This window comes from Equus przewalskii, chromosome 16, assembly GCF_037783145.1.
Source record: "Equus przewalskii isolate Varuska chromosome 16, EquPr2, whole genome shotgun sequence".
Lineage (NCBI taxonomy): Eukaryota > Metazoa > Chordata > Mammalia > Perissodactyla > Equidae > Equus > Equus przewalskii.
In genome coordinates, this window is record NC_091846.1 from 19,538,464 (window position 1) to 19,555,954 (window position 17,491).

General features: G+C 40.6%; 1 protein-coding gene across 1 annotated transcript in view; it reads right to left on the reverse strand.

The window, feature by feature from the left end:
• WDFY2 (WD repeat and FYVE domain containing 2) overlaps nucleotides 1-17,491 on the reverse strand; it is a 183,228-nt gene that overhangs the window by 8,594 nt on the left and 157,143 nt on the right. Inside the window, exons 7-10 of the mRNA XM_070578133.1 lie at nucleotides 16,770-16,896; nucleotides 5,682-5,787; nucleotides 1,880-1,981; nucleotides 886-1,016 (exon numbers count right to left, since the gene is read on the reverse strand). Of these exons, the coding sequence (XP_070434234.1) occupies nucleotides 886-1,016; nucleotides 1,880-1,981; nucleotides 5,682-5,787; nucleotides 16,770-16,896 (466 nt within the window). The remainder of the gene's footprint in view (nucleotides 1-885; nucleotides 1,017-1,879; nucleotides 1,982-5,681; nucleotides 5,788-16,769; nucleotides 16,897-17,491) is intronic.

Here is a 17,491-nt window from a genome sequence, read left to right on the forward strand (position 1 = left end):
CCTTATGAAGGGCATCCTAACTTTTTTTGATATGGATAAATAAAAACGAAAAAACACATAAATTAGGGTTATCTGTAAGAGAATGCTTTGGTTTATTTTCCAAGAATTTCTTTTAAATGCTGACTGCCTCTGGTGCATTTTAAATGTTTCTATTTACATTCAGCTTTTAAGACAACCACCTGGTACTTAAAATGATTTTACTGTATACAAGGTGCGGGGGGTAGGCTGGGGAGGGAGGAACGGGCAGAGAAGTCTCCTGTGAGAGCCTGCTGTAATTCACTGAAAGGGAAACTAGTTGCAGAGCATTCTGTTCACACCTGGGGCAGTTTTCAAAGAGGAGACATTAAACAAACAACACAGATTTGTCCCACCCCTGCAAGCACACTGAGGCGCAGTAACCTAAGGTCCTGGGTTACTGGGCAAGACCGACCAGCAAGACTGAGTAGCTGGGCAACTGGTAGTATTTGCCTCTCAGGTAAAGTGGCTTAGCTCTTCCTGGAAAATGAAACCCGTGGAGCCCATGGGCTTGTTCAGCTTCTACTAAGATACCAGCTTGGGCCAGAAGTGAACCCTGGTTCCTGCACTCTTGGGCAACTCAAGGAAATGAGCAGACAGAAGGGTATGCTCGAAGAACATCCATTTGCAATACACACGCCCCTGGGATTGAGAAGAGCACAGATGAATTCTTTGCGCATCCTTCCTCTTCTCCTGTCTCACAAGAGAACAATCTCTTGGTGGAAAGGAGGGCCTTGCCCACTTGCCATGGTCTGTATTCTAAGCCAGCAGGCACCAGGACACTCTTAGTCATGGCTGCAGTGCTAGGTGCAGCTCTCAGATCACATCCTCTCCTTAACCCTGACAATTCTGCAGACTGCTGGAACTTACTCTTCATCTGTGATGGCCTCGTGGCAGCTGTCGCAGACTCTCACTTCAAACTCAAAGCCCATCAGAGGGATGGAGGAGCGCTTGGAGCTGCACTTGCCGCACACAGCCTTCCCGCACTTGCGGCAATGGTGCTGCAGGGAGAGGAAACAGACACTTGCTGCCGCTTCTGCAACTCTGCCTCTCCAGGTAGGCTCAGCTGTGATCAACAGCATTCAGGCGAGGATGCTAAACAAGCGTGCCCCAGAAAATGAAGGAACACACCAGGTGTGCTCTCTTTTGGGCTCTTTATTCAGAATGAGGGCTGCTGGGAAACACATCTCACTGTACCACCCACCCCCCACTGCCTGCCTTTTCCCCTTCTTGGACCTTTCCAATTATCATCAGTATGAACTCTAGAGGAACCACCCAGGGGTCAGGTTATCTTAAGCCACGTGTACTGAAGAAGTGCCATCTCCAGAGATTATGCTGTTGGATGAACATGGACGAAACCTGATTCAATCCATTGTCTACACTTTGGTCACACTCAAGCTAAGTGACTAACATTTGATTTCCTTGAGGAGGATCAAATCCAACCATGGAATCAGACTGAAAATGCTCTATTATAAGTAGATCTAAATAACTAAAACTAAGATGAAAAGAGGGAAAGTGAAATTACTAAGAAGAAATAAATACCACTTCTATAATTTCATGGTTTGGTATCAGTATGAGCTAAGCATGACCCCTCTAATTTTAAGGTGTATTTCCACAGCTGCCACTGGAATTCTAATATCATATCCCTTAACTTCTTACTGGGAACAAGTCACTACAAAACTGAATCCAGTACAAATGAGCTACAGTAGATAAAGAGAACAAGTTAATGTACAGTCACAAAGTGACTCCATGATAATAATTTATCGCACCACAACTCCCGCCCAGGGGTGCGCCTTCTTCTAAGATCATTAGGAGAAGTTATTTCCACACTGTTTCATTTTGATGAAACAGCCATACCACCTACCTGTCTTAGGCCAATTTTCTTACTGTCCCACATTTGCTTGAAGTTCCAGAAGAACGGCTGATCACACTTTTGGCAGGAATCACTGTCCAACCATTCAGGGGTCTTGTCAAACAAAGCACACAACAGGTCACAGTGAGAAGCAGTGAGGACAATGGAGCCACCGACACGGATGAAACTTACAGAATCAGGATGCGTTTTTTAAAAACGGAGGTGTGATTTCTCAATCATTTAAAAAATATTTACTGAATGCCTGTCATGCGTCAGGCCCTGGGGATGTAGCTGTGAATAAAAAGAACTTCTACCTTTATGGAGCTTACAATTTATTAGGGAAGACTAAACATGAAATATTACGAGTAATGATTATTTCAATAAGTAGAAGTGCAAAGGCCTGAGAAGGATAAGCACACAGCACCATGACAATGGTGTGACCTAGGCTGGGGTCCAGGGGTGTCCGGGGCATCCAGGGACAGCTGGGGCCATATCACACAGTCTTGCCAGCAATGTTGAGGATTCAGGACTTCATCTCGTATTCTCTGATTGTATGGAATTATATTCGCTCTGGTCTTGTACAATTATATATAACTGCAGACCACACATACACACAGCTACCCGTGTCAGAGGGATGCAACCTGACCACAGCGGGCACTCAGGGAAGCACTTGTCCACTGTCCACTCCTGGCAGGCCCAGCAGAGCTTGAGGCTCTGCTCCTTGCCTCATGGGTCACACAATATTCTGGCTTTGTTCATGATTTCCCAGCCCTATCATGAGTATTCTAAACTGGGTCAAACAGGTTTAAAAGATGTGTTAACCATAAAGTACTCTTTAGCAAATCTTCACAGATTATGCATATAGTGGCCCTACATTTGCTTCTAGAGTTCCACGTTCAACTCTGTAAATTCACCATCTGTGCAGAGAACTGATCTCTTTCCACATATCATCGAACCCAAGGAACCTAAAAAAATATACCCAGGGTTTCCCAAAAGTGAATTCCAATCTGACTCATAGGACACATTGTAAAAGAGGCCTGAGATCAAACAAGTCAGAGAAATGCGGTAAATGAGAGCCTGCCCCCTCTCTGAGATTCAGAGCCGACAGCGGCACAGTCAAGGCTCGGGAAGGCCTTTTTCTATTGAGGTAATCCTTTCGGGGAATGCCTGTTACGGAGCGGATCTGGGGATTTAGCCTGTTCTCCCACCTTCGAGGAGAAATGAACCTAAAGCTACACATTGTCTCAAAAAGACCCCCATAACAGTGACATTTTAGAGTTCTGATTCTTGGTCTACTTATTTTATTAAAACTAAAGAAAAGAAATAAGCCTTCATTTGCTTTGTTTTATGCCCTAATCACTTTAAAGACAGATTTAATAAAATAACACAAAGTTTTTAGCTAAGACAACTTTTGTCATTTTTCAGAACATTTATAATGCAGGAAAATCAGCAAGATTTACAAAAAACTTTCACACTCACACACACAGAAACATCACTACATCTTTTACAAGGCAGCATGCAGGTTTAGGACATATATCAAATGTATCATAGTGGGTGCCTATGAAGAGGAAATTGGGAGTAAGGATCAGGAATGGGGAAAAAATACATCAGCATGTGTGGTATGATTCCATTTTTTGTCAAAAAAATCTTACACATGTGTATATGCAGAGAAAATATACGGAGGATCTTTGCCAACATGTTAAGGGTGATATTTCTGGGAGGTGGTATTATGAGTAATTGACATGTTTTCTATTTGTTAACAAGCATTTTGTAACTTTTCTACAAAGAATATGTATTATATATACTTTAAAAACATGATAAGTTTGAAAGAATGGATTTTATTAACTGTACAAACACGTTTAACACGTTTACGGGATGTCAATCCCATCTTCGTTCAGACACTTGAGGTTCTCATCACCTGCCCCGCGCCCTCGGCTGCCAGCCAAGTGCTTCTGTCTGCTGCTGCTGCTCATGAGCACTAACCCTCTGCCTGCGACCTCTCGTGTCCACCTCGTCTTTACTCCTGGTGTTTCTTGTCCTGCTCAGAGCACGTCCAGGCCCCATCAATCTTTGAGCACTATGTCCTTCTACAAAACCTTCGCTGAGAACGTTAGCCGACAATGATAACACTCCTTCCTAAATGCCCAGAACTAATGCTCTTTCCTACACCAACTGTAACAGTTTTCTGAAGTTTTCTGTCACATGTCTTTTCTTCCAGAAAGTCTGCCAGCCTTCATGGCAGGGACTGCTTCATTACACGTCCCAGACCTCCTGAGGTGAGCACTGCATGGCACGTGCCATAACCAGAGTGGAGCTCCACAGATACCTCTCAGGGGTATATGTTTATAAAATATGACTGGCAAAAAATGGATGGAACCTCCTCCACTGCTCACTGAGAGCTCTGATTCACTCAAAAAGAAGATTTAAAATAGTCAATAAGTACCGAAACCCCATATATCTGCACGTCAAAAGGCATAATTTTTAAGCAAGACGGCACAAAGGACTGTCCACCAACCGCCTGGTTTTGTCTTCGGAAACCACATCTTTATCCTTCTTCGGGTCTCTGTCCATCAAGGGTGGAGGGAGCACGCAGTGATGGAAAAGAGCCCAGCAGTTCGCTCTCCCCTGGTCTGGTCAGTTAGGCCTGGGCAAAAGCCAAGACAGACCAGGTGTGGCGTCCCTCATCCAAAGCAGGCTACCATGCAGAATCACCAGTGACCCGGGGAGCCTGGCTAGCAAGGCTAGTACATATTGTACTGATTTCCCTGCCTTCACACTGATGGGGCCAAGTGGTACTTTCAAAAGCAATATTCTACAATTCCCCACTTCCTAACAGTAATGATCGTTTTAATTAGTTACTAATAGAACTCCTGTGGATTTATGGTTTGAGCAAATCAAGCTTTAATCTTCTTAAGCATTTAATTACTGGCATTTGAAAGGCATTACATTGTGGGTAATGCAACTACTCTCTTGAAATGAGATTGGGTGAGGGCATGGAAAGAAGTTGGGAAATTGCTTTTGTCTTTTTAAAGTGTTGCTGTTCTATCTAATTTTTGCATCCTGCAAGGAAATAAATTAGAAGAATATACACTGTCAAAGGGAAAGTTTATCCAGTATAATTCTAGGGAGATGAGAAAATAGTTAACTTCAAAGTACTTGTCAAAGGGGATGATTCAGTAAACGCATCAGTTAAATGCTCAAAGGCGAAAAGGAAAACTCATAAAAAAAGAATATTATGATAAAACTTAAATATATGCCTAAAAATGACAAAGTATATATTTATATCTGGAGAACTGTTAAGGACATGACTGATAAAGAAGCACAATAATAATTATTTCTAATATTTCTATTAATACCAAACTAAAGATTCTTACTTCATCAAATACCATTTCTCGTAGACAAGCCACCATTTCCCTCAATAACATAAAGCACACGAGTTTTCTGTTTTCGTGGGCACTTTATCCCGAAGGCTAATTGCCTGAAAATAGATGGTTCCTTTTTCTCACCTGAACTTTTGCTGTGAATTGTGTAACAGATTTTAAGCCTACATAGCTTAGTCTCAGTTGAAATTCTTATGAAATCTCCATTACATGAATGTTACATGCCAATTTGTGAGGGGTAAAAAAAAAATGAGAGCTCCTTTTATAGTAGAATTTTTTTTCTCCAACAAACATGTCTTATTTCATGGTTTAATCATAAAAGAAATGAGAAATGAGCAGAAGGGATGGCTGAGCGGTTTTTCAGCATAGCCAGAGCTGCAGAGCCCAGCCCAGTGGCCGTGGAGGGCGAGGCACCAGCCTGCTGTGACCCCTACCTCCTGCCTCTCCACGTCCATGTTCCAGACGACAATCCCACCATCACCACCACAGGAGATGAGCTGCCGTGTGTGCTGTGCATAGGAGAGGGCCTGGACTTTGTCACTGCAAAAGGAAGCAAGAGTTAGTGACAGTTCAGGAGAGCAAGCGAAAGCCCTGAGGGCAGGAAGCCCAGCAGTCAGTCAACACACACACTCACCCTTGCGCTCCAAGTGCAGATCTCAGAAAACGGATGGAACTGTCAACATGCTAACCCTTGGGAGAGGACTCAAGATTTAAAATAAGCCAAAATGCTCATCGAAGATGCTGAGGCCACAGGGAGAGGCAGTGTTTGTTCATTACCAACACTTAAGGAAAAAAGCTGAGTGTTGAACTGGTTGTAATATCTTACTGGTTCCTTCCTTAACTGATTAATTAAATGAAGTCTGTGCCACATCTTCATGTTGTAATTGTTCAAGGGTCATGATTCTACCTTTTAAAAAAAGTATCCTTTAGGAGTTTTGGAGGTCATCCATCGAGATGCCCAATGGATTTACCTGACAGAGCCAGGTAAACTGTGCTGCCTGAGGTGTGAACCATATCATGGCGGCTTAGGCACAGGCATGCCATTTCTTGGCTTCCCAGGGTGAATCCAAAGCAACAACAGACTTGAGTTTTACTGACTCTCCATTTCTCTAGTTTTAATAATCTTTCTCTACTGATTGTGTTTTACTTTTCTTTCCAGTTCATGCGTGGCTGCTAAGTTAGTCCCTCTTGGTGGCAGCCATGATGGAGGATTCAGGTTTACAGTCTGACAATTTGGTGATCACTTACAAGATTAGTGAGATCTACTCTCCACTAAGTAAGAGGGAACAGGGAATCTGGTTTCTTGGTCGTTTGTGTTTGAATATTTTTCTAATTTGAGCTCAAATCAATTAAGCATTCTGTGCCCAATGGGAAGGAGAATAGCTCTTTGAAATCTGGACTGGTGGTTTTTGTGTTTACTTTTGACCTGTGGCTGAAGTTGTAAAAGTGAAGCTATGAAGCTCCATGTGCCTGTGTCTACCTCTTAGATATGGAATGCTTTCCTATTTCCAGAAGTATCAATAAAAAGAACTGCTTCTGTTTGACTTGTAAAGATAAAGTGCTTATATAAATTAAATATTCCTAAAATTCACAGAAACTAAGGAAATTGAACCTCTAAAACTTTAAACTTACTAAACTTAAAAATAAAAATTATTTTACACAAAATGCTATCTAACTCAGTAACATCTTAAGAATCCAAGTTCACAAAATTAAGGTAACTCTTTGGCAAATGAGACTAGTATGATATGTTTTAAAACACAGCTGTCTTTCTGATTTGTCAGTGTTATGTGTAATGCAAGCGTATGTTTTATTTTATGTGGGTCGATTTCTCCTAAATTTATATAGGATTACTGGTCAATAAGCTAATATATATATATATATTTTTTTCCTGAGGAAGACTGGCCCTAAGCCAACATCCATGCCCATCTTCCTCTACTCTATATGCGGGATGCCTACCACAGCATGGGGTGCCATTCAGTGCCATGTCCACACCCGGATTCGAACCAGCGAACCCCGGGCCGCTGAAGCAGAACATGCGCACTTAACTGCTGCGCCACGAGGCCAGCCCCAATAAGCTAATATTATGCCTATATAATGTTTAATATTATGAAAAATATAAATTTATGTTCCAATAAATTGAATAATTGTTCTGATAAACTTTATATAAACAGCAATTATGTTTTGTAGCAAATAAACTTAAAGATTATTCCTAAGATCTTTAGGTAACTTAAAACAGACTAATATTAAGTTGTGCTAATCGACAGATAATCATTGGATATCTAGATAATTCCTAAGTTAAAATACTGAAACTTTGATTACAAAGAATAGCATTAAGTGTATATATGTTTGCTTCCTATTTTTATATGCTACAGAGAGGCTATACCTTAGTGTCTTGTCAATGAACGGCTTCATTTTTGCCACTTCAAGGAGATACAGAAGTGATGTATGTTGCAGTACAAATTTGTGTTATATGTGTTCATGAGCTTTGCAGTCTGCTCAAATGTTTGTATGTGACAATTCTGAATTATCCACATCCTCCCTCCCAATTTTCTCTATGAAATATAAGCTAGTTACTTTGGTTAACTATTATAATTAAAATGAGTGGTTGAGACTATGCCAGGTGCAATAATGAAAAAGAAATACAACAAGAAATAAAGCAGTGGTTCTCAAACTTTATGGTCTCAGGACCACTTTACACTCTTAAAACTTATTGGAGGACACCAAAGAGCTTTGGTTTAAATGAGTGATAATCATCAATATTTGTCATATTTGAAATCAAAACTGAGAAATTTTAAAAGTACTGATTCATTTGAAAATAGCAATGATGGATCCATTCCATTTTAACATAAATAACATATTTTGTGAAAAATAACTCTTTCCCAAAATGAAAAATCTTGATGACAAAAATAGCATTGTTTAACATTTTTGCAAGTCTTTCTAATGTCTGGCTTAACAGCAGAGAGCCAGATACTCATCTCTCTCTGCATTTGTTATGTTATCACTCATCATGCAGCCTCTGGAAAACTCCATTGTAGACTTTTGAGAGAAAAGGCAATTCTCCAGTAAAGTACAAATTTGTTCCAAAATATGAGAGAGAAAAATGAAGGCCAAAACTTGGGAAGTGAATTTTATTTGCTTTGGTTTATAATATTCAAATCTGGAAAAAAAATGCATTAAAATTCTGGCATAGTTCCCTCAATTTTGATGGTTTGTTTCCTTGGTTTACTGATTAATGCCTTTGACTACAATGCAAAGGATATTCTTTACCTTCTATGGAATCTGCCTAACTAGCAGAGATTCTGTATCTCACCAGAATTTTCAGAGCTTTATGTTGACTTGATTATTTAAGGAAAAAAATAAAAGGACCAGGGCCCTCACATGTGAAAAGAGCTAAATTCCTGAAAATTGTGTTACTTGCTTTATTTATTTTCAAATGTGTGTTATTCTTACTTTGATTATATAGATAAGCAAGTATTATTTTTGGACCACCTGTACTCTTACCTTAATCAAGTACCTAAAACTACTCTAACAACTCTTTGGTTTTGCCTTCCCAAACTATACCCAGTATTTTGAAGAAATAAAAATGTTAGGGTACTTTTTACACCTAAAACTATCATTGAGATTTCCTAGAGGGGTCCTGGAAAATCATAAAGATTTGTTTCTTTGCCTTACAAAAAGAGAGATGCTAGAAATAAATGCATTTGTTTGATGTGTTACTATGTTGAGTTGCATGTGAAGAGTTGTCAGATCAGAAGAGATGCTCAGTAAAATGTGACTAATCTAAGTATTCTGAAATTGTCTATTTCATGGGAAGACCATGGAGATTTACCAATGCTCTCATTGTCTATAATACGTTTTTCCCTTCAGGGGAAATACTGATCAAAACTCTTAGGAAATAGTTATGTAGGGTAGCCCAATAGAGAACTGTATTGTCTTCCATTCTGATATTGTCAGAATAAAAAATTAACCACTAAGTCTCTATAATCTACACACAACTTTTGTATTATTCTGATGTTTGCCTGAAGGCTCTGCTATAAAAGGTACAGGCCAGAAAGGACGCTCTCAGAGTTTTGTGGAAAAGGACTGTTGTACCAGGTATTTTAAAATATTGATATTTCAAAGAATAGACTCTTAGGCAAAGGCTACTGAGTTGACAGTACTTAGATAATTGTTAAGCTGTTAGTGGATGGAGTCAGAATTTCCTGGGATTTCTTTTTTTGGTCTGGATGTAGACGGCTTCATGAATGCAGACTGCTAAACCAAGAACCAGCAGAACAAGAATTAATTACATAGAACTCAATGAACTGAAGAGGAAAGTTTTATTGTGGCTATTTGCTTGGCTGATGTTGTTCTAATGTTCTACTTTCTGGATAGATGAGGATGCCTTGCCTCTTTACTTTTTTTTTTTTTTTTTTGCTGAGGAAGATTCACCCTGAGCTCACATCCATGCCAATCTTCCTCTATTTTTTAGTATGTGGGCTGCCAGCACAGCATGGCCTCTAATGGTGATGTAGGTCCAAGCCAGGGAATCAAACCTGGACTGCTGAAGCAGAGTACACTGAACTTAACCACTAGGCCACCAGGGCTGGCCCTCTCTGACTTTTTAACCTATCTCTAACCTACAGTTTAGTAAACTCTGCTTTCATAGGCTAAATTGAAACATTTAAAAATTATATCCTATTCTCACTGATGCCCCAGAATTCACAAACTATTACTGAATCCCCTTAATTTTCAGGGCAATATAGTTATTTCACAGGTTCAGTTGGAATCTATCCACGGGATATAATTAGGCAAGCAAGCCCTTACCTGGAGTGTCGTATCAGAGAATGATGCTCACTGAAACAGATATGACTAGCGACTTTAAGAACTTACGGAGCCAATGCCTACAAAGCCCTCCCAGGAAAACTGACCTGGTACCTGGTTTACAGGGTCCTGGCCTTACAGGTGGTAAGGAAGCTACTAGACCAGGAACCTAACAAATGTTGGAAACCTTGAGGAATTCAAAAAGGTTATAAACACTATAGGTGAACTAAGGAGCAGAGTTTCTTAGGCTTGGTTTCCTAGCCTTGGGATAGCAAATAATAGAGGCTTTGAAAAGTCCAATCCAAGATTCCTTACAAAAACCTGCAGGCGGAAGTTAATTTTGTGGGCTTAATAGTTGTTTATACTGTATGGCTCTCTATTTGCAAAGCAAACCAAGAAAGTCTATATGGTTAATCAACACTCTTACCACACCAATGTAAATAATTAGGCCAAATCTTATGAGACCAGCCCTCTTTTGTGATGAAGAATAATCTTTGAGATTATTATAATTACAGGAGAGGAGGGGGAAAGAACTGTCAGGCAGAGTGTGAAAGACTGTGAAATGGCCAAAAAGAAATGACTGGGTGTCTTTTCAATGGAATATCAGGTGTTATTTAGCATACCCTTCTGAGTTATCTGATTCTATAGCAGTCTGTGTTTTTGGTATCTTTAACTGAGCTAGTTTATAACTATGTAAATTATAAACTGATATTATTGCAAATGAATTTTGTCCAGTGAAGATGCAACTAACCCCCATCCACGCCCCTCCCATGGAAGAAGCAAGCTGTGAATCTGCTCAGCATTCTCCATTGCCTATGCATGTCTCCTCTTTGAATTTTCCTTTGAACTGGTTATAACATCTTACTAGTTTCTAGTATTAATTAATCATTAACTAGTATTAATTAATGACTAATATAAAATCTTTGGCATGTATCCATTTATAAAAAGAGTCAATTGTTTGCTATCTCTCCTGGTTGTTATTTCATACATTTTAAAGTATGGCGTGCCGCCATTCTGATATTCAAAAGCAAGAAGGAAAATCATCTAGTTGAACAGACCCTGTGATTTGAACTACATTTCATTTGTTAAGGCATCTTGATACATATCAGTGATCTTGTAAAACCAAAATAAGCTAGAGAAGGAACTGCTTTGCCACTCATAGCTGGCAGCAACATTCAGCAACAAATACGTAATTTATGGGATTCCAGTACTGTTCACATTCCAACGCAGAAGAGTGGGACACAGTGACGAATGCTGGATTCCAAGCTTTGTAATAAAGCTGCTCAGGGACTTCCTGATTTAAAGATTCAAAATATGACCACCTTGCAGTTAAAAGCTGAGTGAGGGAACATCCCCAGGTTCAGAGACTAAGGGTTATAAAGAATAAAAGATACCTTCTCCTTACATTCATGTTTCATCTGACATCACTGTAGCATTTATACTAGAAAGCATTTCAAAACTGGTTATTATTTCATGGATCAGTGCTCCGTGCACTGCACTGCAAATGCTCTTACAAGTGCACAAAAACCTCACTTTTTACAGCCACAAGGATCTGCCATCCACAAAGACTACACTTAGTGGGACGGCCTTATTTCCTCTCTCACCAACCCTAGGGGCAACATGTCTAATCAGGCCCAGCTACATAATTTGGGAGGCTCAACGCAAAACGAAAATACAAGCCCCCTTGTTGAAAATTTATTAGGAATTACACGATGGTGACAGCAGAGAATTAAACCAAGCATGAGGCCCTCCTAAGCATAGGGCCTTGAGCAACTGCACAGGAAACATGCCCAGGAAGCTGGTCCTGGGCCTGAGGCTTCTTAAGGAGAAAGGGTAGAGAAGCCTTTATCCTCTTCATAGAAACAGATTTTCAGATATAGGCTAACATCTTCCCAGATGTCAACGTAGGCCCTCTTCCATCTCCTAAGAGTAGGAGGGACTTAAATGTATAGTATCTTTCATTTCTTTGATGAAAAGTCCTGGGTTACCTGGTATAAATCTGATTAGTTATGCATCTGCTACCAGATATCTCGCTCTCTTATATTCAGAACTCCCATATTCATAAGTTTTCCAAACCTCCAAGGACCAGAGAAGGTTCATAAGCAATCCACACGTGTGAGGTCTCTTGGATAACTGATACCCAGGGTCACCACACACCAAAGGGACCTGAGAGGGATCTGCTTCCCCAGGGATCTGTGGACCGCAGCCAGCCTGAACCCAAACTCAGGGACCTCTGTCCGGGAGCACTGGTGTGAGATCAGCAACATTTTGCTGTTCAGAGACTAGGGTGGAAGTTCAGATTAGCCACCAGCTCTCACTTGCAATTTCCTGAAAACACTATATTTAGTGTTTTCATGTGTTCTGTTTTGAGTAACATCCTGATCCTGACAACCATGAGAATCTCTTTACCTCCTAAGATCCAAATCAAGAGTCACTCCCCCACTGAGCCTCTCACTTTCTAGTAAAACTGGCCAACTGTCCCACCTTTATGTCCTAAGTGCCTAACACAAAGTCTGGTATGTAGCTGGAGCTCACTAAACATTTGTTGGATGTATTATGAATAAAAGGAGGAGGTGTATGTGGCAATATTTCCATAGTAAATGCTACAATCAAGGAGAAACAGTAATCATATCCAAGAGCTTGATTTTTGAATTATTATAATTTTCATTAACAGGAATAATTTTAACAACTGCCACTTACTGGCCCTTACTCTTGTGTTGATTATTTTACATGCATTATATCATTTATGTTTTTTGATAACCTTTGAGGGTTTTTCTTTCCAACATTACCCTTATTTTAGAGATAAGGAAACTGAGATCAGAGAGATGAAGTACCTAGCCTAAGCCTATGTAGCCATTAGCAGAAGGGCTGGCTCAAACACAGCTTGGCCTGACTCAGAGGCCAGCACTTAATGACACACTACACAGGCCCTCTGTCTTTAACAAGATGAGGACTCTAATTTCTTATACTGTGTTCTATTATGTGTTTAGCTAAATTAAAAATAGAAAAGACATCTCTTCTCTATCCTGATAATTCTCCAGTGCTACAGTGAGAAATGCTCCTAACTCTCAGATTCGGAAGGAGAGAAAGCTTTCATACATATTGATCTTTGCCCTCCCTCTTCAAAACCCAGAAGAAGCTGAATGCAAGAATTCTACTTCTTTCATAACTTTACATGCAATTTACTTGATATAAGAGGGAAGAGCACAAATTCTTCCAGTGTATATTTATTTATGAATAGCCTATTTCTTTACCAAAAGGCTTTGAGGATGCTTATAACAAAAATCTTACACATGGAAGAGTAGGGAGAGAGAAACCAAGCCCTGGGATTGTGGAAAGAAGCAGCAAATACACAGGCCACATGTGCCCAGGGCCTGGCTGTGCCACAGCCTCATGCAACATGCGGATCCCAGTCTTGGTGGAGTGTCCCATCACAAGGGACCACACAGCCCTTTACCTGTGCTTTAAATTATGTTACTATTAAATTAAGTTGCTAAAAAGTCTTAGAAGCCTAAGAAAACACTGCTAGAAAGAAAAATTACGGTCAAAAAGTTGGTCGTGGAATGATAGATATTATCAGAGAATAAAAAAGGACCTAAAAAGCCCAAGTACCATTATTAGATTTGCCAAGGTGGGTATGGGACAATAAATATCCAGGTCTACGCTTCTGTAATATCCATCCAACTGGTAACTAATACTTGAAAAAACATAACTGGCCCTGAAACTGGAATCTTTTCTTTGCCTTTCCTTCCACAGAGCTAACATATAATCATGGTTCCACTTGCTGCAGGGAATAAAAACACCAAAATGCTTCCAACGCAGATAATATTGTATAGAAGTATACTTTCTTAGCTTTTTTCCCTTGGACTTGGAAACATTTTGCTGTCATCCATCACTTACTGTAGTGCTAAAGCTCTCTTTGTTTTGATGGGAGTTTTATACACCAAATCAAACTAGTTGCAAAAATGTCGTATTTCTGCTGCTGAAGGATGGTATGAAGCAGCAGAACCTGGGACAGAAGACACATGGAGTTGTCCCTCTACACTATGGTTGGACATTTCCACAAGAGGGGAAGGCAGTCTCCCCATCCTGAGGGGTGGGGATCTCTGTCCAGTCTGCTCTCTCCAGTTCCCAAGCTCACCAATTCGGTCCTTGATTTGGAACTCTGATACCATCAGTCACCCTGGGGGAAGGTGGGAAAACGAGGAATTGTTCAGCGCAAGGGGCAGCCTTGGACCCCAAGTAGAAACTCCTTGGCCTCTAAAGATGAAAAGAGACAGAAAACACCATGGGGCACCTGGGGGGAGGGGGATACCATATGTTACTCAATGTTCATTTTCATATCCCCAGTGCCTGGCACAGCTCTGGACATGAGGAAGGTTCTGAATAGCTTTCCTAGTTCAAACGGACCTAAGGTTTGGGAGACCTAAGCTCCCAGCTGGGGTCTTTGAGGATGGTAGCCTAGTACGCTCATCTAAGAAATGATATCTGGCTTCTCTCTTTAACAGGGTTATCATAAGACTAAACTGAGGTGTCTGCGTGTTTTGAAGGCTCTTTGACAAAGTATTAGGTGCTATTCAAATACAGGGATCACTGAACACCAATCCAGGGTCAATCTTCAGGGCAAAGGAATGGCTGCTTTGACAATGGGCTGATGACTTCTCCTCTCTGGCCGGGTGCCCTTGCCCTTTCCTTCCCACACCTTCTTTGTGAATCCCTTCTCCTACTTTCAGCAGCTCCAGTGGCTTTCCTGTCCTCAACTTAGGCATTCAAACCCGCTCTAACAGACTGACAGCAACTGATGCTGAGGAAGTTTATTTCTCCTAGCTCTGTGACACCCGGGGCAACCCCTCTCACGCTAAGACCTGGGGACAAGGAGCTTTTTAGAGAGTTCATTTTATTACTAAGCTTGAATTAAATAAAATACCTTCTGCCATTATTCCTGTTCACAGCCAGTTCTGACTGGGGGCTCCTGATCTCACCGCCTGCCTGTCCTAAGTTCTAAGGGTGTGATCCCTTCGGGATGGACTCCAAGTCTGGTCTATTCCATTTTCTAAAAGGTCAAGTCTGTATTTCTTAGAAACTGGAAGACCTTTCATTTTTCTGGGACTGAGAGACTGTATCTCAACTTTGTAGCTTTTCCTTTCTTACCAAACTATAGGTGCAAGTTCCCTAGAACAACATTCTGCATGAGAGCACTTAGCACACAGTGATGCTGGTGTTAAGCACTGTTACACTTCACCACCCTGTGGACGGGCCATGCAAGGCTGCTTGCAGCCTTTATTAACCACTGTGTAAGAATAAAGCTAATTATGAGCTAATCTGAATGAGTCCAATAAATATTACTGATCTTCATTCAAAACCTGCGTTTTATTTCTCTGAGAGTCCAAAGCAGCAGGAATTACCTGGCAGATTAGATAATTGAGTGTTATTAAAGAAGACTGTTTTTGGCTTCTCTTTCTCTTCACTTACATAGATGATGTCAACTCCTTCTACAAGATCTCGATGTGTGTCCATGTCATGGAGATAAATATAAGAGAACGACCCCTCTAATGTGCTGATGACAAGGTCCAAGTGACCCACAAGCCAGGTGTAGCCCCAGACAACTGATCTGTTCTCTAACGTGGGAAAGAAGGGCTGACCAGCTACTTCTCTAAAACTAAACTCTAACATTAAAATAATTATTTTTGCATGGGCTGTCTAAAATTGAATTCACTGATATCCAATAATCCCAAACTGTAGATTTAACTGGGGAGGCTATTTTAAAACTAGTGTTTCCACGCAGATTTACAGGCAGAGCTAATGTTGCTTAAAACCAGTCAGTTCATGGGAGCAGGACTGACATTTGTTCATGGCTGTCTAGAGTCATTCTTAATAGCATTTTGAAAACTTTACAAGTTTAAACAATTCAGAACAGCTTGAGTGTTCTAAAGAGATCTAAAATTCCTTCCTACAACATGATTAGGCCTTGCCCCCAGGGACTGTGGGCAGCACATGCGGAACAAGTTGGAGTGTGGTCTGAGGGTCACCAGCAGAGAGCCGCCTGGGAGGCTGGTTACGACACAGACGCCCGAAGCTCCAGACAGCGACCAGATCTCAGAAGACAGGGCCCAGAAAGCTACTTTTTAACAAACTCCTTGGTGATTCTTTGTGTACCGCAAAGTTTGAGAACAGCTCCAAGGAAACACAAAGCTCTCCCTGCTCTTCCTCCCAGGCCCCTGAAACTGTCCCTGAAGGAAGAAGAGCCTGATATGAATCCAGGCGAGAACTCAATAAATATTTGGTGAAGTACAAAATGTACTGTGTAAGGAAGGATATGATTTCTCTCTTTCCTCTAGCTGCCAGGAATCTTAGAGCCACATTGGAACTCAATTAAGAAATTCTGTGGGCCTTCCTATTTTTAAGCTCATTTTTCCCTCATTCTCAAATTTTGACTCTTATATTCTTTCCGGTTCTAATTTTTACCTTTTCTTTATTTGCTGCCATTATTTTATTTTACGGTTTTTTGTAAGCACTCTCAGATCCTCTGTGGAATAAGATGGAGTATAAATAAATAAACAGATGTACAGATGTAAATCAAAGTGGCTATTATTTGCGTTCCTGCCATGTTCCTTCCCACGCTGAGATCCTGCCATGGAGACTGGCCCGCACTCCTTTGTTCTAGCTTTCGGCTGGGAATCTTTTCTCAGTGTTCTTTATAAAAGCACCAGCAGTCTTACTTGTGTCCTTGGAGCTCGATGGCTGTTCCTTTTCTCCCACCGATGTCCCACATGATTACAGAGTGATCTGAGCTGCCCGAGAACAACACTCGCTGGACGGGGTCCCAACAGAGAGCAGTCACCCCACCTGAGAGAACAGAGCCAGCTGGACATTAGTCACAAAGTAATAGTATTATTCACCAATAAAATGTGAAAGCAAAGGAGTTAGGATCTAGCGCAGTTCCTGGCATACAATACATTTTTGTTGAAAGAACAAACAACTAAGTCTCAAAAGAGAAAAAAATTGGCTCCAAGAATGAAGTCCCACCCTTTAAGCATTATTTTCTCCCAAATTTAATGTACTATACAATGAATTACTGTAAAGACCAAAGGGAAATGAAGATGGCAATTAATTGACCTTCAAACAACGGGCATAATTCTAAGAAGAATGGAAAATATTGCACTGTTTGGAAATATTAACCATATTTTCTTAACTGCTGTCTACTTCCCACCCCAACAATAAGAGATAAGAAGTAAATGGGGTTTAAAAATCTCAATTAGCTTTTTTATTCTTGAACACAGATATAAATAGACTATAATATCAGAACTTAAAATTTATTTTCTCTCTTTGGGAATATAAGTTTACAGATTCTGGGCAAATTACCTACATCCTTGAGTGTCAGTTTCCTCAACTATAAAATGGGGAGGATGGTAATACGACTGTGACTACTACAGTGATAACA